This window comes from Pteropus alecto, unplaced genomic scaffold, assembly GCF_000325575.1.
Source record: "Pteropus alecto unplaced genomic scaffold, ASM32557v1 scaffold338, whole genome shotgun sequence".
Lineage (NCBI taxonomy): Eukaryota > Metazoa > Chordata > Mammalia > Chiroptera > Pteropodidae > Pteropus > Pteropus alecto.
This window is the reverse complement of record NW_006441995.1, coordinates 2,071,648-2,097,519: the sequence shown is the minus strand read 5'-3', so window position 1 is coordinate 2,097,519 and position 25,872 is coordinate 2,071,648. Positions and strand designations below refer to the sequence as shown.

General features: G+C 31.0%; 1 protein-coding gene across 6 annotated transcripts in view; it reads left to right on the top strand.

Moving 5' to 3' along the window:
* Positions 1-25,872, top strand: part of RICTOR (RPTOR independent companion of MTOR complex 2) — a 100,499-nt gene that overhangs the window by 49,016 nt on the left and 25,611 nt on the right. For all 6 annotated transcript variants that reach the window (XM_015595322.2, XM_006919501.2, XM_006919503.3 and 3 more), the window contains 13 exons: positions 3,583-3,709; positions 6,632-6,801; positions 11,569-11,636; positions 14,643-14,710; positions 18,057-18,139; positions 19,725-19,812; positions 20,353-20,443; positions 20,556-20,622; positions 20,773-20,853; positions 22,538-22,638; positions 24,427-24,592; positions 24,896-24,997; positions 25,122-25,168. In XM_015595322.2, coding sequence (XP_015450808.1) covers positions 3,583-3,709; positions 6,632-6,801; positions 11,569-11,636; positions 14,643-14,710; positions 18,057-18,139; positions 19,725-19,812; positions 20,353-20,443; positions 20,556-20,622; positions 20,773-20,853; positions 22,538-22,638; positions 24,427-24,592; positions 24,896-24,997; positions 25,122-25,168 — 1,259 coding nt within the window. The remainder of the gene's footprint in view (positions 1-3,582; positions 3,710-6,631; positions 6,802-11,568; positions 11,637-14,642; positions 14,711-18,056; positions 18,140-19,724; positions 19,813-20,352; positions 20,444-20,555; positions 20,623-20,772; positions 20,854-22,537; positions 22,639-24,426; positions 24,593-24,895; positions 24,998-25,121; positions 25,169-25,872) is intronic.

The window sequence follows — 25,872 nt, the reverse complement described above, 5'->3', positions numbered from 1 at the left end:
TCAAATTCAAACTTAAAAAATTAGATTTATGGTTTTTATTTATTCATACAGTTTTTCCTACTGCCATGATTTTGAGAATTCAAAATTTAAAAAATTGTTTCTGAAGAACCTAGAATAGGTTTTCGGTTATATACGTCAATATTTATCATACTAGGAATTGAAAGAAATTTTAAAATATACTAACATTAAAAATAATACCCATTAATGTAAACACATAATATTTTTATAAAAATAACAATTTTCTAAAAAGAAAATTAGTAAAGTGGCATTTTTTTTAGATTTGTGCTGAACTCTATTTAATGTTTGTCTCAGTAGAAGATAGCTGGATTATCCCATCTGCTTCTGCATTCAGTCTGTTATGATTTCCTATGCAGTGGAACTTCTGGAATACTTCCATGTATACTTGTGAGAGAACGAAAGTAAAAATACCAAAATAATGTCTTTGTTTTATTATGAAAATACTTTGCAGAATTGGTGAAAATAGCCTAGGGACCCTTAGTTTCATGGACCATACTTTGAGAATTGTTTCCCTAGAAATTGCGTTCAGAAAAAAAGATAGTTCCATATGGATTCAAACAATTAAATTAGCTCATTTAGATTATTTAGTGAATATTTTTATTCAATTTTGTAAAACATTTTGTACAAGTTACAATATATTAAATAGTCCAGTAAAAGTAAACAGATCTTGAAAACAATTTAGGAATGCCATAACAAAAATACTTTCTACTCTGTTATCCTCTGAAGTACAGAGTGATTTGTGGCAGATATCATTTGTGAATCCAAGAGCAGGAAAATTAATTGATTGTACCTGGTGGCAGGATATAAGTTCAGAGGAAGAGTTGTGGCACAGAGTTCCTTCTTGGTTTAGCTAAAAGCAGTTGAGTTAAAAAGAAAGCATACTTGCTGAATGAACAGTGGCCTCTATTGGCCAGAGGGACTATAATTTCATTAGTACTTTAAACAACCAAAGTGTATATTTTGTTTTTCCAGCAACATTTTGGCAACTGAGCTAGTAGAAATTAATGATAATATTATAATTACTAGGTCACTGTGGGTTTTTTTGTTGGCATTCAGAAAAGTTTTCTGTAAAAGTACTTTTTTTTTTTACATTTTAAAGCGAAAGTAAAAATTTTGTTGCTTTAGGATAACTTGCTCCATGAATAATTAAGGAATATTCATGTTACCTTTATTTCTTTCTCACCTATTATCCATTTGGAAGGTTTTTGTTTCTTCGCTTCTTTCTTTTTCAGTGTCTCTGAGGTTTTTTTTTTTTTCCTATCCAATCCAGGCACTCCTTCCTGTTTTTTTCCTGTCTAATTTTCTGTGTAGTTTTCCCACTTGTCAGCTGCTGCTCTTTTTAGCCTATTTAAATTCTTACTGCCTGCCCAATTTAAGTCATCATTTTCTGCATATGTCATTTCTTTATCTAACAAGAGATTAATATATCATAGTTTTTGTTTGTTTGTTTGTTTTTACAGTTGGATTCATTTAGGAAAATCATTCACAGCAAGATATTGGCAAAGCCAGAGCAAGAACCCAGTTCTCTCAATTTCCAAACCTATATTGGCCTACAAGTCCTTTTGGCATTAAGCTTACTTTGGCATTCAGAGCCCACTTTTGGTCCAGCCAATTATGACCTGTCTTATTATACCATTATGTATGCAGACGAGCTGCCTTCCACCACTACTATGATAATTACTTTTTTTCCTACTCTTTTCATTTCATTTTCATCCTTTTCTACTTTATATTTGTCTTGCAGTCTCAGTTCAAATTTTAAGTATTGCCCTTAGTGAACTCAGTGTTTCTTCAATTCCTTTTTGCAGTTTGCAAATTTATTACCTACTTACGACCTTTAATTTGTTTTATATATTTCTGTTTTACCATGCCTAAAAAGATGATTAAATTTTATTTGAATAGAGATAAATTCTTTTCCTTTAAATATTCATTGATTTATAAGAAAAGTATTTGCTGGCTTAAACAGAATTTAAGAGTTTCTTTGCATATGTGTCCTTAGAAAATAAGAGATTTTATTTGTAAAATTTAAATTACAGGTATCCTTTCTATAACACTACAATTGAGATTCACAGAGTAGAATTTTATACTTGAAATTCTAAAAATCATCTGGTCATACTCATCTTTCTTTTACAACTGGGGAAACTAAGGCATAAAGAAGATTGATTTGGCCAAGGTAACAGTTTACTAATGGCAAATTTAGCTCTGAAAGCCAGTTAGCCTGGCTCCCTAGCCAGCTCTTTTCAGGATACATTACATACATTTTTTTATTTTAGGAATTTTTCTAATAAGCTCCTTAGAAGTGTAATAATATATCAATAAGCATTAAAATACAATACAAATTAATATCATAAGAAATTAGAATTTTCTCACCCAAGAAGACCAGTTTTCAACACCTCCTTTCCCTTTCCTTCCCTCCTTTCTTCTCCAACATTTTTGATTAATGGAAAACATTGATTTAGAAATGAATGTGAAAGCTTTTGTAGATTCTGTAGTTATTGGAAATCTCTGTATTTTATGGTTATGGAACAGTATTCTGTCATTTAAGCTGAACTCTGCAATATCACATAATGCTACTTAACATAAACCATTTATAAGTACACCGGTCAATACAGATCTTTCCTTTGACCCTCTGTAGGACATAACTGGATATCTTTAATGTAGTTATAGTGCATTCTCTAATTGTTTTATAATACAAGTCTTATTTTTCAACAGGATTATAAATCCAGTAACATCCAGGACAGATTAATTATCCCTAATATTTTATCACCACTCAAACACAAGAAAACATTTTTTTCTACTCCTACTCCAGGGACCGGTTACTCTGAAATACTTCATCTACCAAGTCTTTATTTATTAAACAGTAATTAACTACCTGATTTGTTTTCTTTCTATTTTCCAAACAGAAGGTATATGTTAATCTATTTTCAGTTTTCCAAATATGTTATTGCCAATCAAAGTGAGATTCACCCAAATTTTATCATTTAAAGTGAGATTCACCCAAATTTTATCACCAGGTACATACTATTTCTGTTATAATTTTTGAAATATTAAAAACAGACTATGTAAGTGATGGTTAGAGATAGGGAAATTATTAGGCTGTCAAAGTCAGAAAGAATAAAGGGCTAAACCAATAAGTTTGGGGAGAGAATAGAGATAATGAGATAAATAGGAATGTGGGGAAGGAGTTAGGAATGTAATAGTATAGTAGTATGTTGACAGCTGTTGTCACCACTGATTTACTTTGTCTAGGTACTGAAAAGTTTTTTAAATGTCAGTTCTATTCTAGAGGCACAAAGAGTCTCAGAAACATTAAATCTTGTTGGTCAACTAATTTATTGTCTGGTCTATTAGGAAAAAAGTCATCACATTTTCCATAGTAATGATATTAACATTTACTGCATCAGTTATTAGTTATAGTAATCCTTCAAAATGTTCATATGAAGCAAAAGATTAAAGTTGATGCCTGAATCTTATAAATATTGTATGACCTTAAGCACCTAATCTAAACAAAATAGGTTTTAAAAATGTTATGTAGTAATTTCTTTTTCTATTTTCTCCATATTACAGATGATTACTGTGAATGCTTCCTTGTTTCCTAGCTCTGTGACCAACTCCTTAATAGCAGTTGGCAATGATGGACTTCAAGAAAGAGACAGAATGGTCCGAGCATGCATTGCCATTATCTGTGAACTAGGTAGGTCAGAATTTTCTTCGAGTAATAAAAATGTATTTTAGAAAGAGTATATATAACATTTCTTAATACCTTTAGTACATGAAATCATTAGTTATTGGTACAAAAATATGAAAAAGTAGGACATTCCTGATAGAGAAGTAGAGGAATTGCTATTTAACAAATAATTTCAAACTGACATTAAAATTCTATAAATTTAAAGTTTTACTCAGCATGAAATTTAGTATAGGAGTTGTCCATGTTCTGGCAATTAGAATAAAATATCTTAATGTCTGGCTCTCAGACATTAGTTAATGTGGGTTAAAAACAACAAACAATTTAACATACATGAAAAAAAATTATAAATACAAGAGGATTAAGGAGTTAAATAGAGAAAAAAATGGGCAAGAAGGGATGAGTATCTGATCATTGTAAGGAAGAAGAGTTTTGAATTATCAAAAGAAATCAAACAAATTTCAGCAGCAATAGATTTTATTCTAAGGAGGCAAAAAAAACATGGCAGCGCCAGAACAAAGAAAAAAACTAAATATAAGAAACATTATAGGTAAACAACTTATTTATCTACCAATCAATAGGAAAAATAAATAATTCTCAAATACATGGCAAATCAACGTATTTAAAAAGTTCAACTTCACTTACAACTAAAGATATATAATTTTAAATGACAAGATATTCTTTTCCAACAAAAGTAGAAATGGTATAGGTTACATTTGCTCTTGGTAGCATAAATAAATTAATAACAAAATTTTATACTAAAGAAACAGAAGAGCCAACCATCAAGGATTTAAAAATATTGTCTACAGTTCCTGTTGATTTAGAGACAAAATCAAATTTGAGGAAATTTTGAAAATAAAAATATGACTGTATGTCATTGTATGGGATGCCTACAGTGTCCCACTCAGAGTTATAAAATGCTTTTATAATTAAGTAAAAAGTAATGAAAATATATGAGTGAACCCAAGAAATAGAAAAAGAAGAAAAAACTTGAGCAAGAGGAAAACGACAATGAAATTAAGAGTCTTAGGGAATAAGAGATTATTAAATGTGTTAAGTGGAAGAAGAAAAAAATTATACACAGATATGGAAACAATGTTTGAAAAACACAAAGGTCAGAGAAACAGATTAATATAGAAATGAGGAAGAAAATTTCATAGAAGTTTTTAAAATTATGAGATAGTTCTTATATATATTTGGGAATTTTATTGAAATGAATGGATTTTCAGAAAAAATTTTAATTTCCAGTTGTCTCAAGAAATAGAAAATATGATAGTCAAAAACCATTGAAGTATTTTATGAAATAATTGCCTCTAAAAAGACTCATCCTGGTAGTTTTTCTCTTAAAGAAAATTGTTTCAAGGAATAGATAATTCTTAGATAGTGTAATTTAAATGAGAGCATTAAAAATATGGAAACCTACCAATTTTTTAAATGAAACTAGCGTTTTATACACATATACCCACAAATATACATATAACACATACTTACACAAATATAAAATAAAATAATTAGAAGACTACATGGATAAAATTCTAGAATATTTATCTCAAATCAACACTACATTATTCTTAATGTTCGATCTCTACAAATACTATGTTCTTTTAACTCTTAATTAGCATTGTTTAAACTTCTAGACAGGTTAGTAAGACAGAATAATAAATAGAGTTTACATATTGGAAAGAAAACACTATTACTTTGTAGGTGATGTGTCTAGAAAACTCTGAATCAACTGTAAAACAACCTAAGTAATTTATAATTTAGTACAATGGAAACGTGAAAATATAGATTTAATTTATTTTGTGTTCCAGCAGTTAGCAGTAAATATAATAGGAAAAAGAAAAACCATACTGTTTCCAAAATAGAAAAAAAAACTATGTACAATAAATAAAATTAATAAGAAATGTGTATGACTTGGGTGTGTGTTTGGGAGTGCTTTTGAATTTTTATATTTGGTTCTCAAGAAGGGACAACTAATCTAAGAGGTAGAAATGAGAACATTTGGAAGGGAATGATTGAAAAGTGGTCTTAGGGAACTTTCTAGGATGGTGAAATTTCTATACTTTAATTGAGGTATTGGTTACTGGGGTATAGACACTGATCAGAATTTTTTGAACTGTACATGAAAATCTGTGCATTTTACTACATTTCGTTATACCTCAATTTAAAAAACCTCAGAGAAGAAACCTAATTTTATAATTCAGCTAGAACAAACAGGAGAGATTCAACCATTAAAACATTTTTGAAAACGTATAAATGGAGGAAAAAAGAAAGATTTTTTTCATATGTTTTTAAAAAACTATTAAGCTAGGTTATTAAGAAACAGAAAAATGAAAATTAAGAGTTAGCAGACCTTGGTATATAGAAAACTTTAGTATATCAAAAGTATAAAAATCTGTTTGGGAAGCTTGGCATAACAGTTAAATATTGGCAAAAAAGTTGAGTTTATCATACTAAGCCAAACTCAATTTCCTGACATATTGAAAACCGAAATGTTCATTGTGAGCTCATTTAAAACACACACACACACGTGTGCACGCATACAAAGAAATGCCTGATCTTTGAAGTAAAGGAGTTCCTGAGCTTAGAATCTGAGTTTAAAATCTAAAGTTAAATTACACATCAGATAAATGATTTGAAACAGATAAAAAGATAATATTTCCACTATTTGAAAAGAGTCTTTGAAATTGATAGGAAAGAAGAACCATTCTAGTAAAATTTGTGCAAAGGATATGAAAAAAAAAATCAGTTTTGAGAAGTATATTCAGGGACTCCTTTAGATAAATTTTATACACATGCTCTTTTAAATGTCTTGACTAGAAAGTTTTTCAAGTAAGAAAGGAAATTAAGTTAAAGAAAAGCCCAAGTTTCTGATTACTTTTTATTAATTATCCCCTATATAATATATTAAGTTTTTCTTTTTTATTTTAGCACTTCAGAATCCAGAGGTGGTGGCCCTTCGAGGTGGACTAAATACCATCTTGAAAAATGTGATCGATTGCCAGTTAAGTCGAATAAACGAGGCCCTCATTACTACTATTTTGCACCTCCTTAATCATCCAAAGACCCGACAATATGTGCGAGCTGATGTAGAATTAGAGGTAGGAACTTTAATATTCTTTTTTAGTTTTAAATATGATTTTAAATACAACTCTTACTTTGAAATTTTAAAGTCTATAGATGTAGCCCAGCATTATCAAACCTAAATTAAGATTGGCTTATTCTCAGTAATATTTTATAGCTCATCCAATTTCTACTGAATTAAAAATATTCTCATAGTATTTCATCAATGTGTAAAGTGAGGTTTACTTTTTAGCTATGAAAACTTGACTAAGCAGATTAAAGCACAAGTAAGGTTACATAGATTTTTACCTATTTATTTAAGATCATTTCGTTTTAAGGACTTTTAGTACGTTAATTCTGTGCGAATGGCTCCTGCTAATTATATATTATTTATTTGTTGTACCATGCTACATGTCTCTGAACTTTGAAGCACTTATTAGCAACTAATTGACCATATATACTTTAAAGACATAGAATACATATCTTTCTTTTTAAAATATTCTATAATTTAAATTGTTTACTAATTCAGTATTTTTTTACAGTTAGTCTAAATAAGGCTGTAATATATACTCCTTTTTATGATAAATTATATAGTTGAGTTTAGAACAGAATTATCACAGACTGTATTCTTACATAGTGAATGTACTACATTGTTCATTACGGATATTTAGAGTAAGTTTAAACTCAGGATTTGTTTGTATTTAGTTTGAAGTTATGCATGGTATAAAAATTTTTTTGTACCTTATTTTGTCTAAATCATTTTATAAAACTTGTTTTAAATGTTAAAGTTCTGGTTTTATTAGGGTTACTAGAAATATTTGAGATTATAAAAATGACATTAGCCTATATGATTACTAACAAATTTAAGTACCATATCCTCTTTAATATGTGATTTTTAATACATTATTCATGGTAGTCCAATGGCAATAAACTGACATTTTTGATATTTAACAGTTTGTTTAGCTTTAATTTTTTTCTTTATTAAGTAGAAAAACTATAGTTTTAAGACTGGAGAGATGATTACAGTGAAGAAAGATATGTATAGGACTGTTTTTTATTTGTGTATAATTGTATAGCAGATTAGTAAAGCCTTTATATAAGTGAAAAAAACTCAAACAATTTGATAGATGTTTAAGTGCACTACTATCTTTGCTCGTATCTACTTCTTTAAAACCACAAATATTAGTTCTTTTTTTCCTTAGCAAGATCCCCCCAGAATCACATAGTAATTGAGAGCATGGACTTTGGGCTATACAGATCTGATTTTGATTTTTTGCTCTAAGATCTACTAGCTTTATGACTTTAGGCAAGTTATTAGCCTCTCTGGGACCTATTTTTTCCTAGGTAAAATGAAGGTCATGGTATTTACCTTAAAGAATTATAATAAAGAATAAATACTGTAATAATTGTGGTAGCGGTAGTAATAGTAGCAATAGCAGCAGCTAACACTGACGTAAAGCTTATAATGAATTAGGCAGTATTTCCAGGTGCTTTACATATATTAATTCTAATCTACATAAAATGTTTGATTTAGTACCTGGCACACAATATTAAACCAATATTGGTTGCTTTGGATATTACTCATCATCATTATCTTCATTGTAAAGTCTGCCGTTAGGAGAATATTGTCCTCATTTTTTAAATTGTATCTTAGATTTTAATTCTAAATTTATTATTGGTTCTCTTTACTACATACAAAAGAACTTTTTCAGTGCTACTTACTGTCTCTGTTGTTAGACTCAAATCTTCCTCCTGTTAAAAGTCTCTTTTTAAATTGATGCTAGCTTCTATTTCTATTATATGTGATATGTTTTGGCCTCAGACAGAAAAAAAATGTGGATTTAATATAATAATATCGGTAGAATAGATAGTCTGTAAGGATTGTAAATTAATCGTAAATTTTATAGTAAATTAACAAAACATTAATTAAACATATACTTCAGAGCGGGATAGGATTGTTCATAGCATCTGCTGTGGAAAACTAGAAAAGCTGAATAATTATAGAAATCATATATTTAAAATAATATAGAGCTGTGAAAGCAATAAGGACCAGAGGGTATGATATTTTGAGGCAAGAAGATAACTTTGAGAGTTTCCCTGAAGATCTACAAGATGCCCTTGAGGGCACTTGCAGATTTTGGGCACAGTCTAAGAATATGACCTAGGCCTAGATAGAAGACCAGAGTATTTTGCAGTCCTACGATTATGGCGTGACAAACCTAGAGACGTGAGAAGTCCCTAGACCAAGTCTGATTTACCCCTCCACATATTTGCTAAAAAAGAATCCATGCAGGATAGAAATGACAATGTTAAAACCTGAGGAAAGCACAATGAATTATGCTGCAGTCTCCAGAACATAGGATGCAAAGACCTCCCAGGAGGAAGGGCCATGGGCTAAAGTCGAAAGGCCTTTAAAGAAGTAGTGAATTTATCATAATTATATGCAATTGCTTTTTTCCCTGAGTTCACTTACTAATGAGTATATAATTAGAAGCTGAAAATACAGGTAGGCTTTTGCTGGGATCAGAAAAACTGGAAGAGAATTTGGCAGTTGTGTGATACTAAAGTGACAAAACTGGATATTTCACAGCTGATTTTCTGTTCTTGACATTTCCCAAATTCTTAAGCTATTCTGAATAGATAGCTAAAGATATAAATTCAAAACTTATAAAGTATGTAGGAAAAAATTCTAGTCACTGCAAAGGAGAAAAATACTTGCTAAGCTCTCTATTGAAAGCACTGGAGGGCCATACTTCAGGAACTGGAAACCAAAAGTATGTTCTGTCTTATTGAAATTGCAGGGTAGTCTCAATTTAACTGAGTTGGTGATTAGAATAAGATGATCAGTTCCTTTAATCTACCTGACACAAGAAAGTATAAACCATCTGATGGGGAGGTAACATCATTTGGAAACTTATAAAATTCACAATGTCTGGCATTCAAACAGGAATATGACTGACTGTCATAAAAAGACATGACTATATGACTGCTAACTCAAATTTTAAAAAATTCTGTAGAAATACTTCCAAAGGTGATTCAGATATTGCAATTAGAGAGGAAGACTTAAAAACACCCCTGATTAAGTTGTTCAAGAAAATGGAGGAAAAACGGAAGAAAATAGATGAAATAGTACAGAATTTCACCAGATAATTATAATACACAAAATGAATCAAATGGAAATTCTAGTACTGAAAAGTATAATACCTGGAATTCTGAACTCAATGAAAATTAAAAATTCATTTTGGATAAGAAGATACCATTAGTAAACCGGAAGGAAAGTCAGTAAAAATATCCAGAGTAAATCACAGAGAGGGGGAAAAAAAGAAAGGAACAGAACAAAAGGGATAAAACATAACCATTGTCTTTGGAGAAGAGAGAAAAAAATACGCAGAAGCAAATATCCAAAGAAACAGTGGCCAAAACTTTAGTTTCTAAAACTGATGAAACTTCATGTTCACAAAGCTCAGAAAACTCCAAATAAAGTAATACAAAGAAAACATGTAGGCACATCATGTTAAGATTGTTGAAAACCAAGACAAATAAAATTCTTAAGATCTGCTTTAGAATAAAAGACATTACTTTCAAAGGAGCAAGTCTGACAGCCGATTTCCCAACAGAAATAATGGAAATCAGAAGACAGTAGAATGGCATCTTTAGAGTGCTGAAAGAAAACGTCAGCCTAACCCAGAGAAAATGTGTTTCAAAAACAAAGGTAAAATAAAGATTTTTCAGACTGAAGACCCAAGGGAAATTAAAGGAACACCACTCTTTCTTTGATTGCTTGCCTATATGTTACAAAGACACTAAAGGAGCCCAATTTGAGGCACACATGGGGAGGAACTGGGCCCTGTTGCCAACAACTAGCACATTGTGAGAGTGAACCATCTTGAAAAAGATCCTCCAGCTCCCGTCAAGCCTTCTGATGACTGCAGCCCTGATCACCATTTTGACTGCAATCTTATGGGGGACCCTGAGTGGTAACTGCACAGCTAAGCCTCTCCTAGATTCCTGACTCACAGAAACCATGTGAGATAATATTTATTGTTGTTAAAAAAATGAGACAGACACAAGAAAAGGCTAAAGAGAATCCTCAGCCAGAAGGAAAATGATCTAAGACAAGGAAATAATAGGAAGCAATGAAGAATGCCAGAAAAGTTACATATATGACTAAATATAAAATGATACTGATTGTCAAAAGCAATATTAGTGATATCTTATGCATTTGAAATTATATTAAAAATTAAAATTCAGACCACAATATGCAATAGGCAATGGAGGATATGAGAAAATGAGATAGAGTGGTTAAAGTTATAAAATGAGTGAATTTGCTGAATACAAGGGCAATACACAAAAAAATAGCTTGGATTTCTTTTTATGGCAATAAGAGGAAAATGTAATTTATAAAATAAAACCATTTAAATAATGTTCAAAAATAGGCAAAACTAAGTCATAGTGTTAGAGGTTAGGGGTCTGTAGTGACTTGTTAGTACAAAGGGAGAATATGGAGGTTTTAAGGGTTCTGATGTTATGGGAGTGTGCTTAGTTTAAGAAAATCCATCAAACCGTACATTGATGATTTGTGCACTGTCTTATATATATGTTTAAAAGTTCAAAAATTCAATTTTTACATTTAAAAAAGTCACTCAAAGATATTCCTTGATGATGAGTTTGAAGAAATAAGTCTCTCAAATAGGTACCCAATTAAATATATAGAGAAGTGGAATTAGTGTCAGCTTGTTGCAGGATGAATGCATTTTACAATAAGGACTCTTTTTCTTCTTCTTTTTCTGCTTTTTTTTCATTAGCGAATTTTAGCACCCTATACCGATTTTCACTACAGACATAGTCCAGATACAGCTGAAGGACAGCTCAAGTAAGTACCATTTGTTTCTAGTAATTTATAAGGTAGTCTGTGTTGCTATTGAAGCTTTTAAATTTGCCTGATTGCATGTAGAACCAGAGCAATGTGAGTTTAAGTAAATTACCTATTTCACAGAGTAATTTTGTAGTTCTATCATAATATAATTTACTATGGTTTAAAAATTAAAAGTAAGTTTTGGGAAATTTAGAGACTTACAATTAATCTTCTATTTAAAAAAATATAAAATATGCTACTATAGAAACCTAGATCTTTAGATTTTTTTTTATTGTACAGGGAATAGAACGAAGAGCAGCCTTAACAAATTGAGTAAGCAGAAAGATATCCTAGGTAGAATTTTGAGACTAGGGATAAGAGGGATATATATTAAAGAAGATAAAGATTATTTTCTAGATACGAGGCAGGATAATTTTTAGTCTTTTTAGAGAGAAAAGCACATAGTTCACTAGGCGTTCTGGAATAACTTTGTAATTAAATTGATTCAGGGATCAAATAATGTACTGTAAAGATTTCACAAATGATAGAATTCTAATAAATATGCTATGAGGTATTTCCTAGTAAGATTGTTGGATTGCAGACATACTTATTTTGATAGATAATATATATTAAAATTCTTTATTAAGTTTTGGAACATTGTGAAATAGGGATATTTTTGTTGTTTGTTATTTTTCTCCTGAATTAAAAACCAGTGGTTTTATATTTTTAATCACTTCCGTCACTGTGGACTTGTCACACCCTTACATATCATGAACTGAGCTAAGAAATCAAAATAGATGTCCTTTGTTTAAGACACCTCAAACCTTATTTCTGCTAACTTATGAACTAAGATTCTTAAACCCCTTTCTTGGCTTTTTCTTAATGATACTTGACTTTCTTTTATTGATGGAGAGCATATGCATTTTCTATTGCTGCATGACAAATTACCACAAATGTAGTGGGTTAAAATAAAATGATTTTATTAGCTCATAGTTCAGTAGTTCAGAAGTCTGGCACAGCTCTCCCTTATCTGCAGATTGTGGTGAAAAATTCATTTTCAAGCTCATTCAGGTTATTGGCAGAATTTACTTCCTTGCTGTTATACAACTGAGATCCCTGTTTCCTTGCTGTCATCAGGGGCCCACTCTCAGCTTCTAAAGGCTACCCTCTTTTCTTGCCACATGCTTTCCTTCATTTTCAAACACAGCAAGAATTCCTCAAATCCTTGTGCTTTGAATCTTTCTCAGACTTCCTTGTTTGCCACCAGCAAGGAAGGGCATATCAGTTAGATCAAGCCTACCAGTGATCGCCCTATCTTAAGGTCTGCTGTGCTATTTAACATAAACATAATCACTATCATGGCAGTGATATGATAGTCATGGGATCCAGGGATTAGAGCATGGAATCTTGAGGGGATGGAGGGCATTGTTAGAGATCTGCCCACCAGGGTAAGCAAGAGATGAACATGGATTTTTTTTTTTTTTTTTTAGAGTTGGAGAGAAGGAAAATACATTCCACCAAAATTCTTCCTTTTCTATTTGTTTCTGTACTTTACTTTTATTAAGTTTCTGGAGTATAAGCAGTTATGGGAGCATTAGTACATTGTAGCCATGGAATAGGAAATAAATGATTTTTTAAAATATTACAGATTTATTGAATAGGTTAGAGAATGAATTACCAGGCAGTCAATATAAGTATGTCACTAACGTTTTTAAGAGAAGAAGCATTAAAACTTAATCACACAGTTGTCTGGTTCTTATTTCTTCTGCTACCCACCTCCTTATTTTAGTTTCTGTTATAGTCCCATTTCCATTGTTGCTACAGAGTTGTGTGTGTGTATTTGCTTTTGTAGACTGATTGCTTACTACGCTTTAATTTGATTTTCTGTCTTTTTTTTTTTTATCGCTTTTGCTTTTTCTTTCCTGGTTCTCTTGATTTCTGTCTTCTCACAACTGTTAAGAACTTCATTAGGGAAGATAAAAGATGACAAAGGAAAAAAATGGACAAATGACAGGGTAGAGATGGGTAAGGTGGCATAAATAAAGAGAATAAGACTGCTCTTAAGTGTTGAAACTAGCCCTAAGCCATACATTGAAAATGTTTAATGACTATAAATACAGTTGACCGTTAAGCAACATGGAGGTCCAGGGCACTGACACCCTATATAGTCAAAAATTTACATATAATTTTTGACTCCCCAGAAACTTAAGGCAACTGTTAACCAGAGCTGAATAAGACATATTTTGTATATGTATTATATACTTCACTGTTATAATAAAATAGAGAAAAAAATATTAAGAAAACCTTAAGGAAAAAAGAATACATATACAGTACTATATATTTTTACTGAAAAAAAATCTGTGTAAGTGGACATATGCAGTTCAAACCCTTGTTCAAGGGTCAACTCTAGTTCTCTTGCTTAATTGTCATAAATTATTGTATAGAAAGAGACGAGAGATGATTGGATACACAATTAGAAAAAAAAGAAGCTATTGGTATTAATGATAGCCAGTTATTTAATAACGTTTCAGTGAATATGGATTGTTGAGCTTGCTTATTAGAAATATTCAAATAAGTTTGGGGCAAGAATTTTGAAGTAATCTGAATACATGTGGTAAAAGTAAGTTTATGTGGTAATTTTCTTTTTGCTAAAGGGCAGCCTCCAGATAGATGCTTATTCAGCAGACTGTTGTTGTCTCTAATGCTCAATTAAAGGTGTTAATGAGCTATGTAGGAGTAATTTTTCAAAAGAGCAGGAAACAATTATATAGAAAAGCAGAATTTATAACTTATTTTAAACCATGTTGTGAATCTTAAATTGGAGATGAGGGGGCTGTATGTAATTGGGTAATTTGCTTTGAGGTAGTTCTGATCTTTGTTTTTTTAAATATATAATTTCCTGTTTAAATATTTAAACATTAGCTAATGATAGCACTTATTCTAATTCAGTAGCAGGAAAAACTCACATTTTATTTTAATATTTTATTTCTTTGATTTCCTCCTGCTATCCCCCACCACACACAGAGAAGATAGAGAAGCGAGGTTTCTAGCTAGTAAAATGGGAATCATAGCAACATTTCGATCATGGGCAGGTAAGTTACTCTGTTGCTTTATAACATCCAATAAGAAAAACTTGACTCTTTTTAACTGTTAAATTATTATTGTAGCATCTAATTTAGAAGTGAACCTAGTCTTATTTTATGTTGTTATTGGAGCCAAAGGGACTTGTACAAAATTATTAAAATTGACTATTTGTAAGCCAGTGTACTCATACCTGCGCAAATTAAAAAAATTAAGTGTAATCTATATCAGGAAAAAAAGGACGTTAGCTTTATATGTAACTAAAGTTTGTTACCTGTAAGTAGAGTGTAGAATGTCATAAATCCAAATAAGCAAGATAGGCCATTAATAGTCTTAAATTTCTTAAGAAGAAGGATTATGCATGTTTTATCTTTCTCCGGAATAAAAATGCAAACATTTTTCTTAATACCACCACTTAATGTGTTATTTTAGATTAATAATTACTTTCTTCCTTCTTGACTTTGTAGAATAATTTAAGGAATAGAATACAAAGGAGCGTAACAGTAAACAGAACAAGAAAATTTACCTAAACACTTCTGTGTATCTAGGTAACCTAACAGATATCTTCTCCATACAAGTTACTAGCCATTGACCCCTAGCCATGTATTTTCAGTTACTTCCTAAGGCCTCTCAATGCTTTGGTAAAATCCCCAGCCATGCTATATATGCCTCATGACTGCCTATTTCATAATACCCTTACCCTCATGGACATACTTAGTATTTATGAGGGCCCAGTGATCACATTCTTTTTATGCTTACTAGCCTCCACACGTTATTTCAACACAGAAACCAACACGGTCCTCCTGCCAGGTTTGACTGTCACTGCCCTTACCTCAGAACTCACTATAACTTTGTTTTCTTTGTTACAGCTATTATCCTTGACCGTCCTTCAGCTTCCTTGCCATTAGTGCTATTTCTATCTTGCCAAAAAAGAAGGTTGTAACTACTGGTACAGCCTGGCTACTATCTTCTCATTCTTGCTCCCAGACTCTACTCTCTCTGCCAGTGTCTCTTAAACATTCTTTCTACTGTGCTTCAGTTTGTACTGTAGCCAGGGGTCCCCAATCCCCAGGCTTCAGACTGGTAGTGGTCCTCAGCCTGTTAGGAACTGGGCCACACAGCAGGAGGTGAGTGGCTGGCAAGCTAGCAAAGCTTCATCTGTATTTGCTAGCATCACCTCTTCAGCTCCACCTCAGATCATCAGGCATTAGATTCTCATAGGAGCACCTGTCCCTGGTGCCAAAAAGTTTGGGGACCGCCGCTGTAGCTGTTATACACTGATTCATCATTAAAAACATAGAAGATTGGGAGTCTTCCACCCTCCTATTGAAATAAGAAGAGAAATACCGGCATTACAAGTTAAAACTCAAAACATTTTTCTCACAGAAATAATTTTTCCTAAGTAGTATTTAGATTCTGTGGTACTTTTATGAATTAAATAAGCTTTTGTATATTTGTAACATTATTTCTATGGTAGACATTTCAAAATCAAAATTACTGTTTGGCAAATGAACTTTAGAACACAGTTTTTTCGTGAGTTGCAACAGCTTCTTTCTCCATTAGTGCAGAGTATGATCTTTATTTTAATCTATAATCTCTCAAATTAGTATCAAACATCAGAGTTAGATACCATTTTGGTGACCTAAGCAGTAAATCTACCTATTATATTTTAATTTGAATTTTGAACCCAAATTCAAAGAAGATATGGATTATAAATATATGTGCTTAGCTAGAAGTAACGGGGAACTTGAGTCCTTTATGACTTTTAAAAAATGTTTTCCCCAACATTTTATTATAAAAAAATTCAAACTTATAGAAAATTATACAGTGAACACCCATATACTTCAACCACCTAGATTTTGTTTTATTTGCTTTATTACATGTCAGTTTATCTGCCCATCCTTCTGTGAATTCATGAGTCCTCTTATGTTATTCTGATGCATTTTAAAGGCAGTTGCAGAATTAAGTGCATTTAACTCGTAAACACTTCAACTTGCACATTATTCAAGTTCAATATTTTTTATGGCCCCGATTTGGTTATTTTTGTTTCTGGGTTTGGTTTTGTTTTGGGTAAAATTTTCCCCTTACAGTGAAATTTATGAATCATGATGAAATTTGATGAAATTTGACAAATGCTTACACATGTACCCAAACACTTTATTGGCTATAGAACATTACCATCACCTCAGAAAGTTCTCTCATGACCTTTCCAGGTTCATCTGATCCCACTCCCTTAAGAAAAAACTGTTTTTCTGTTTATGTTCATCATAGATCTGTTTTGCCTGTTGTGAAATTTCATACAGTTGGAATCATAGTACATGTATACTTTTGTGTAAAGTTTTTTCATTCAGTGTAATGATTTTGAGATTCATTTATGTTGCGTGTATATCAGTAATATGTTCCTTTTTATTGCTGAATAGTATTCTGTTGGGTGAACATACCACAACATTTTTAGCCCTCTTCCTCTTAGTCAACACCTGACCTGCTTCCAGTTTTGACTGTTGTAAATAGGACTACTGTGAGCAGTCTTATACAAGTCTTTTTGTGGATATGAGCTTTTTTTTTCTTTTGTGTAAATTCCCAAGAGGAATCTCTGGGTCACAGGGTGGAGATATATGTTTAGTTTTATAAGAAAATGTCAGACATTTTCTGAAAATACTTAACACTTTTATATTCCCAGCATCAGTATATGTGAGTTCTGGTTGCTCTGCATTTATTGTTGTCCATCTTTAATTTTAACCATTCTGGTAGGTGTGTAGTGGTATCACATTGTGAATGAGATTTGCATTTCCCTGATGACTAAAATAGTATTGAACACTTTGTATGTGTTTATGGGCTATTCACATATCTTCTTTTGTAATATGATATTAATATGTTTAAAATTGTTCAACTCAATTCTCTCACTTAAAATTTTGAAGTCTGTCAATTATACTCTTCTGTGCTAAAAGTTAAATTTTAGAGTTAAACTTTTAAAAGACCAATGCCAAGCAAAGTTTTTCACTTTAGGTTAAGGAGGCATTAAATAAGGGAGACAGACCACTGTCTTACTCTCTCAAGTATTCTTACTCCCTGAAAATCACTCATCAGTAAATGGGAGTACTGGGCAGTTCAGATATCATGAACTTTTTTGGATATGAAACAAATAGAAATGAAAATTAAATGATAAAATTAATTGATAATCTCTAATCAATCAGTAGGCAAATTCAGTAATTGTTTGAAATACACTGTCAGTTATGATAACCAAATAATATAATAGTACAATTATCTTAGAAAAATATCACAGAGTTTATATGGATACATTACTAAGAAATTTAAAATTCAAGTCAGTGATTTTTTTTTTCTTTTTATCCTTTATAGGTATTATTAATTTATGTAAACCTGGAAACTCTGGGATTCAGTCTCTAATTGGAGTACTTTGCATACCAAATATGGAAATAAGGGTGGGTAAAAGTTTTTCTGATTGTTTCATTCTTGGACTTTTAACGGAGGAAAATAATTTTAGAAACCGTATTTCAGGTGATGCTTTTTCCTTGTGAATTGTTAATGAGTATCATAGATCATTTTAAAAATGTATATATAAATATTTACTGTTTAGTTGAATCCTAAGGATAATATGAACAAAAGCTCATAGACGCAGACAACAGTTTAGTGGTTTCCAGATGGATAGAGGGTGTAGAAAAGGGTAAAGTGGATCAAATATATGGTGACAGAAGGGAATTTGACTTTGAGTGGTGAACACACAGTGCAGTATACTGATGATATATTATAGAATTGTACCCTTGAAACCTATTTAATTTTATTAACCAATGTCACCTCAATAAATTTAATAAAGAAGTTAAAAATAAATATTAGCCATCAAAAAATTTTTTTAAACCTGGGGGTTTTCTAGTTACCATTGGTTATTAATTTAAGGCTTAGTGGAATTGTGGTCAAGGAATATACTCTTCAGTATTTCATTGTCTCAAACTTTGTTGAGACTTGCTTTGTGGTCAACATGTGATCTCTTTTGGTAAATATCAATAGTAGTTGAAAAGACTTTATCTTGTAGTTGTTGAGTGCACTGATATAAATGTAAATATATCTGTATATATACATATATATATACGCAAAAGAAATACTGTTACTAGGAATTTTGGCTATATTAAAAGTTGGATTAAAATATGAAATTAATATGCAAACAGTACAGAAAGTCATTCTCTTTGTAAAGGTTCAAGCAATACAGAAATATATTTAGGAAAAAGTAACTAGTATTTTGTACCTCATACCTTCTAACTTATGATTTTATAATATGAGTAATTTTGACTAAAATTGAGTCGTTTATATGCTTATTTATTAGACATAGTCCTAAATTATTAGTGCATGGGAATTTGTATTATACAGCTAAAACAAATTGAAATTGGAAGGAAAAAAAATTAACTCTTCAAGTAGTTATTTCTCCCTTAAATATTTTTGTTTTAATTTTGTTCAAAGGAACAATACTTGCCCCTTTTTTGCTTCTTGTTTATATGAACCAAACCTGGAGTTGAAAAAAAATTATTAGAAAATATTAGCCAGAGGTACCTTGGTTAAAAATGTGAACTAAAAAGTGTTTAGACCATGGAAATGGAAGGATATGACTATAGATGGAAAGATCTATAAGCAAGCAAGTAGAGGTTGGAGCAGTTCATTTGAATTCTTACTCAGCACCTGATGAAAGAATATGGTCTTTGGAATCTGACTGACAGAGGTTTGACTCCTGGTTTTGTTATTTAGAGTTCCATGACCTTGGGCAAATTACTTTTGACTTTAAAATCTATTTCTTCATGTGTACAATGGAAATAAAAGATTTATTGAAAAGATGAATTTGTGTATGTAGTAAGCATTCAGTAGTTAACCCTTACCTAATATAGACTCGATAGGTTTTCTAAAATAAAATAATTGTTTTATCAATTTTTTGTTCTTCGAATAGGACATTAAAACATCTTCATTAAAGCAAGGATTTTTTTTCATAAAAATAAATGAACTATTGTTTGTTTGCACTTGCAGCGAGGTCTCCTCGAAGTGCTTTATGATATTTTTCGTCTTCCTCTACCTGTTGTGACTGAAGAGTTCATAGAAGCACTACTCAGTGTGGGTAAGTATTGTATTATATTTGCATCTATTCAAATATTGTAATTTTTTAAATGGTATACCTAATGGAGACAGAATCTCTCAAAGGAAAAATGCTGAATTAAATATCGAATATCATTTTCTTATTGCATCATTGTGGCATGAAATTAATATAAAAATAAAACCTCCAGTAAATTGCTAAGAGTAAATAAAACATTTTTAATTTCTTCTCTGTCACCCTATCTCATGCAAATGAGAAGTAAAATTAATAGAAAGACGGATCAAGAAAGGAAGAGGAGAGATAAGAAACCTATGTAATTCTCAAATTAGATGATCTAATTCTTGTCTAATTTTATTTTAGCCAAATGACCACTAAGTCCCAAAATAAAGTTAAAGCAGTATACCTTTACACAAATTATTTTTTTTCTGCATGCCTTCTTAAGTTTGTTTTTCTTAAACCAACATTTTAAAAAAGTTAAAGACTAACTGGTTGATGGTTCTACACATACATGAAGTGTTTCATTAACATCTAATTTTCTTCTAACTACCTAATTTTAACTTTTAGATCCAGGTAGATTCCAAGACAGTTGGAGGCTTTCGGATGGCTTTGTAGCAGCTGAGGCAAAAACTATTCTTCCTCATCGTGCCAGATCCAGGTAAAATTTAGATATAGAAATGGTTCAGATTTATTACAGTTACTGTTTTTATGTTAAATTATGTAATAGGTGGAACATTATTTAAACTATTTCTGTGCTGTGTTTATTCAAGGCCAGACCTCATGGATAATTATTTGGCACTGATACTCTCCGCGTTTATTCGTAATGGACTTTTAGAGGTAAGACTTAGAAACTTTATTTTATTCTATTTTATTATTTTATTTTCTCTAACAAAATTCTTTCAGGGCAACTGACATATAGGGTGCACAAACGTATGTATGTATAATATTTTGCAATGCAACTATGGTATTTTCTTTTTATTTTCATAGGGTTTGGTTGAAGTGATAACAAACAGCGATGACCATATCTCAGTTAGAGCTACCATCCTTTTAGGAGAGCTTTTACATATGGTAAGTTTACCAACTTCTGATTGTGTTTCATACCATTAATGTTTTAATTTACAGTGTTACTTTGTAATATCAAAAAATAAATATATATCTTTTGGATATTCATCCTTGTGCATTACAAAGAGCCTTTGATGCCTTGTATCTTGAGAAATATGTGTAGAGAGAGAGAGAGGGAGGGAGGAAGGGACAGGCTAGTTTTATAAATGGGACAAATATAAAACATACAAAGTACTTAATATTGATTTTTATACTTTCAGTGTTGGCAATTTGAGTCCTATAAATCATAATCTCTCTCAGAAAGACTTTCTACCTACAAAGCCAGGAATTAACAAAACTATAAATTACTTCAACTTGCTAAGAATGGAATTGATATATGGCAGTCAGTGCTTGAATTTTAGAAAACTTTGTGCAAAAATTATAAATATAACTGCCTTGTTTGACACAGTCTTCTCTGTAAACTTGAAGGTTGAGGTTCGCAGGGTAGGAATCTTTTTTTTTTTTTTTGCCATGGTTTTGTGACATCAGTAACTTTTAGAAACAAGGAGCTACCACAGTGATCTAACAATTCTTTACTCCCAGCAAATCAATCAGTGAGGGAACTCTGTTTGTAATAGAAATTCATATTTGTAGGCCACTTCTTAGTTAATAAAATACTAAATAAAAAGAGCCACTTTAAACTTATTAAGGAAGAAGAAATCAGTGGCAGCTCTTAAAAATTATGTTATGGCTTGCTATTATTGCCAGTATGTTTTGTTTTTGTTGTTTTTGTTTGTTTTGTCTTTTTAACATTGCAGCTAGGCTGTGTGAATGAGATAAAGAAAATTAAACAGAGTTCAATGACAGTTGTCTTATTTATCAGTTAATTATTTAGCCACTTGCTCTGTTCTCCTTCAGCCCATCTATGAAAGAATTAATATTGCAGGTTCTCAGGTTTGATTATTTTTATTTTAATTCTTAAGATAGCATTGCCTTTAAGTATATCTATCAGTATCAAGAATTTTTTGCTTTTGTATGAAGGAATCTCATAAATTTCACCCGTTCCTTTCCCTGTACACCAGAATTCTATGATTCTCTGGAAATATAAAAGTTGCTCATTTTGAGTAGTATAGTGGTGTTAGTTCATTGCTTATTCTTACATCTTCTTGCTTTTACATTTAATTAATTATCTTCATTGGTAGAAAGCAGATTGAATGGTAAAATTTTGTTTTTAAAGCAGAAGTTAATTAAGTTTCTTATTTTAAATATTGTTGGAGCATGAGACAAATCTGTTTTGAGAAGGCAGTTTTAAAACCCAAGAAGTCAACTCAAAAGTTATGCCATTGAATTCAGCATTTAAAACATTACTTTTAATGTAACATGATGGCTCTGGATCTATTTTTGATGTCATTTGAGAATTGAATTTAATTAGGTACCACTTAAAAATTTTAATTTAATGTTATAATAATGGATCTATGAAATTTATAGTTTTATTAATGTAATGTGAGTCTACATCTTTATATTTATTACAGCTTATCCTTGTTGAAAGTAGGTAAGATACAAATTATAAATAAGTATGTATTGGAAAGTAAATTATTAAGTTAATTTCATGAGTAAAACCTCACAGTCCTTAGTATTATATCTGTAGATCATCTAGAACATAAAATATTTCTGTTTCTCAGCTCTTACAAAATGTTATGTTTCCTTTTAGGCAAACACAATTCTCCCTCATTCACATAGTCATCATTTGCACTGCCTACCAACTCTAATGAATATGGCCGCATCCTTTGATATCCCCAAGGAAAAGAGACTGTAAGTATCAGGGCTGTAGCAGAGCTCATGCCCGGTATCTTTAATACCCACTTAGATAATCTCTTCTTTTTAAAAAGTGGTATGTATAGGTTATGCTTAGATATTCTTTTAGGGAAGCCTTAAAGATAAGAGGAAAATTAATAGTTTTATGTAATAATTTGTATTTTCGGCTACAAAGTATTTTAGCTTAGTAAAATCAGTTTTTCCTAGCATGTTTCTGGATAAGGACATAGACTTTCTACCAGATCACTAAAAATATTGGTTGAGAATTTTAAGGACAATTCTATGTTTTGAGCAGCACTTCAGACTCTTTTTTTAAATGTCTGAATTATTTCAAATTAATAAAGCACAAAGATTAACAATGTATTTTTATATGTGTCGTTAAAATTAACGTTGGAATTTAATAACCCATACTGTAGACATTGAAGTAAGCTGAACGCTTACTACTGAAGGAGATATTACAAATATAGAATTTATAAACAAAGTATAGCTATAGCTCTGTTGGAATTCCAGTGCTAATAATAAAATATAATTTAAAGGTAAAGATGGAGGAGCTGGATTGGTAAGCACTAGTAACAGTCTTTTTTCATTTGGTAATGATTATGTCTAGGTCAGGCATATCTTTTTTTTCCAATTATGATCAGAAAAATCTATATATTTGGACCCTGTTTTTTTTGTAATGTTAGTGAAATGTAGTTCATTAGCTATTCAGAACTATGAATTTTTGTTAACAGTTACAACACATTTCTCAAAAGTTAAGTTAGCCTTATTAATTCAGAAGTACACATATGGGCCTCATTATATATTAATATTCTATTAATTTTAAATCTGTCAATGAAAATACTATTATTTAACAAACTGAAATTGTATTATAAACTGAGGACATTTGGGGGTGATCTCAGTTCTGACTTGGCTTAGATTAGTAATGGTAGCTTTCAGCTTTTAGTAGTTTCATGATGTAAAAATTTGCCTTCCCAAAGCCTGGTAGAACTAAACTCTCTGGGTCAAGCAAGTTGTGGCTGTGAATTTCAGAGTTCATCAGTAATTCAAATTTACCTTGAAAATTCCAGTAATAATAGTCTTCTTACAATGGTTTTTTGTCTATTTCTGTTTTTCTTAGTTTGGTAAGCTCTTTACAGATAGAATAAATACTTGCCATCTCAAAGTTTTAATTTTAAATTTGATTTGTATTTACCAGTAGGTCTGAAGTTGGAACTTGATTGCTACCAAATTCTTGAAAACTGTGCTTTTATGTACCACAAAGAAGTAATTAAAAATAATTTTTAAAAGGATACCACTTAAAAGGATACAGTTGTAGATCAATGGGGGAACATAGAGAATGTTCAGTTGATATCAGATCAATGAATATCCATATGGGGGAAAAATAAAATTGTATTTCAACCTCATACCATAAAAAATAATCAATTTCAGATGGCTTAAAGACTTAAATGTGAAAAAGTTTTAAACCTTTTATAAGCAAATATAGACCACTAGGTTTCTGACTGTGTGGAAGTAGTTCTTAAAACCAGTATTCAAAAAGTGCCCACCATCATAAAAGAAAAGATTAGTAAGTATATATTTAGTTGAGTCTAAATAGTTAGTGTTTCTTCATATGCATCAGCAGTGTTCTTGACTTTTAATTTGTGGTTCCAAATTTTAGTAAATAATTTACTTTTTAGTAACAATCTCTAGCCTTAAATTTATATAAGTTTTAATAATTTACCAAAGTGACCTATTTAAAATTATGCTAGCCTTGTTACAGTATCAGTTGAATTTCTTTGTCATTAGGAGAGCCAGTGCAGCCTTGAACTGTTTGAAACGCTTTCATGAAATGAAGAAACGAGGACCTAAGCCTTACAGCCTTCATTTAGACCACATTATTCAGAAAGCAATTGCAACACACCAGAAACGGGATCAGTATCTCCGAGTTCAGAAAGATATATTTGTGCTTAAGGTACTGACGTGAATCTGCGATTTTTAACTTAGTTTCCTAAAGTATGCATATACTTGCTTAGATTTTGGTATGCATATTGCTTGAGTTTGCAGTTTTATTCATGCATATGGATTTTTGGATGACTTCCAAGTTTTATAATGACTATGCAGTTTAGAGCAGTGTTTTTATAACTTTTAAAGTTAAAAAAATTTGATGATCCATCCTTAAATGAGAAAGCTTTCCTTTTTTTTGAAATTTTAAACTTAGTTTTCTGATGTGAGACAATTTGCCTTAATTTTTCTTATTACTTTCTGATGATTTTAGGATACAGAGGAAGCTCTTTTAATGAACCTTAGAGATAGCCAAGTCCTTCAACATAAAGAGAATCTTGAATGGAACTGGAATCTTATAGGCACCATTCTTAAGGTATGACAAGATACTTCCTGGTGATTTCTTGATTGTATTCATTTTATTATTCATTGTAAGTCATCATAATTATATGTTTGGTAACAGATAAATATATTTATAATATAACATTATGTTTTTCTAGTGGCCAAATGTAAATCTAAGAAACTATAAAGATGAACAGTTACACAGGTATGTAAGAACTGTTTTACATTTAAATGTAAAGAACCTAGATTTGAATTTTGCTTAATACCTGCTAAAAGTAATAATTGTTGCTTAAAACATACATATATACATTTTAATAGTTGGTGTTCAATATGTACATACAGATGCTTCTCAACTTATGGTGAGGTTACGTTCCTATAAATCTATCGTTAGTTAAAAAGTTGAAAATTCATTTATACATGTAACCTATTGAATGTCATAGCTTGGCCTGCTTTACATGTGCTCAGAATACAATATCCAAAAAATGCTGGCAACACAGTACACTATAGAGTATTGGTTGTTTACCCTTGTGATTGTGTATCTGACTGGGAGCTGTGGCTCACTGCCACTGCCCAGCATTGTGAGAGAGTATTGTATTGCATATTGCCAGCCTGGGAAAAGTTCAAAATTCAAAATTTGAAGTATGATTTCTACTAAACACATATCTCATTTGCACCATCGTAAAGCTGAAAAATTAAGCTGGGGACTGTCTGTGTGTATGTTTTTATATATAATTTTTTTATATATGTAATTTTTTTTATACTTTATAACCAAAAAGCATCAGTTAATTCTTATTCCAGTTATTTACATTCTGGTTTTAGTTTTGGAACAAATGAAGTATTTGAGATAGAGGTTTCTCTAATTGGATAATATCGACCATGTAGTAATCTTAGCCTTAATGTATGAGGATG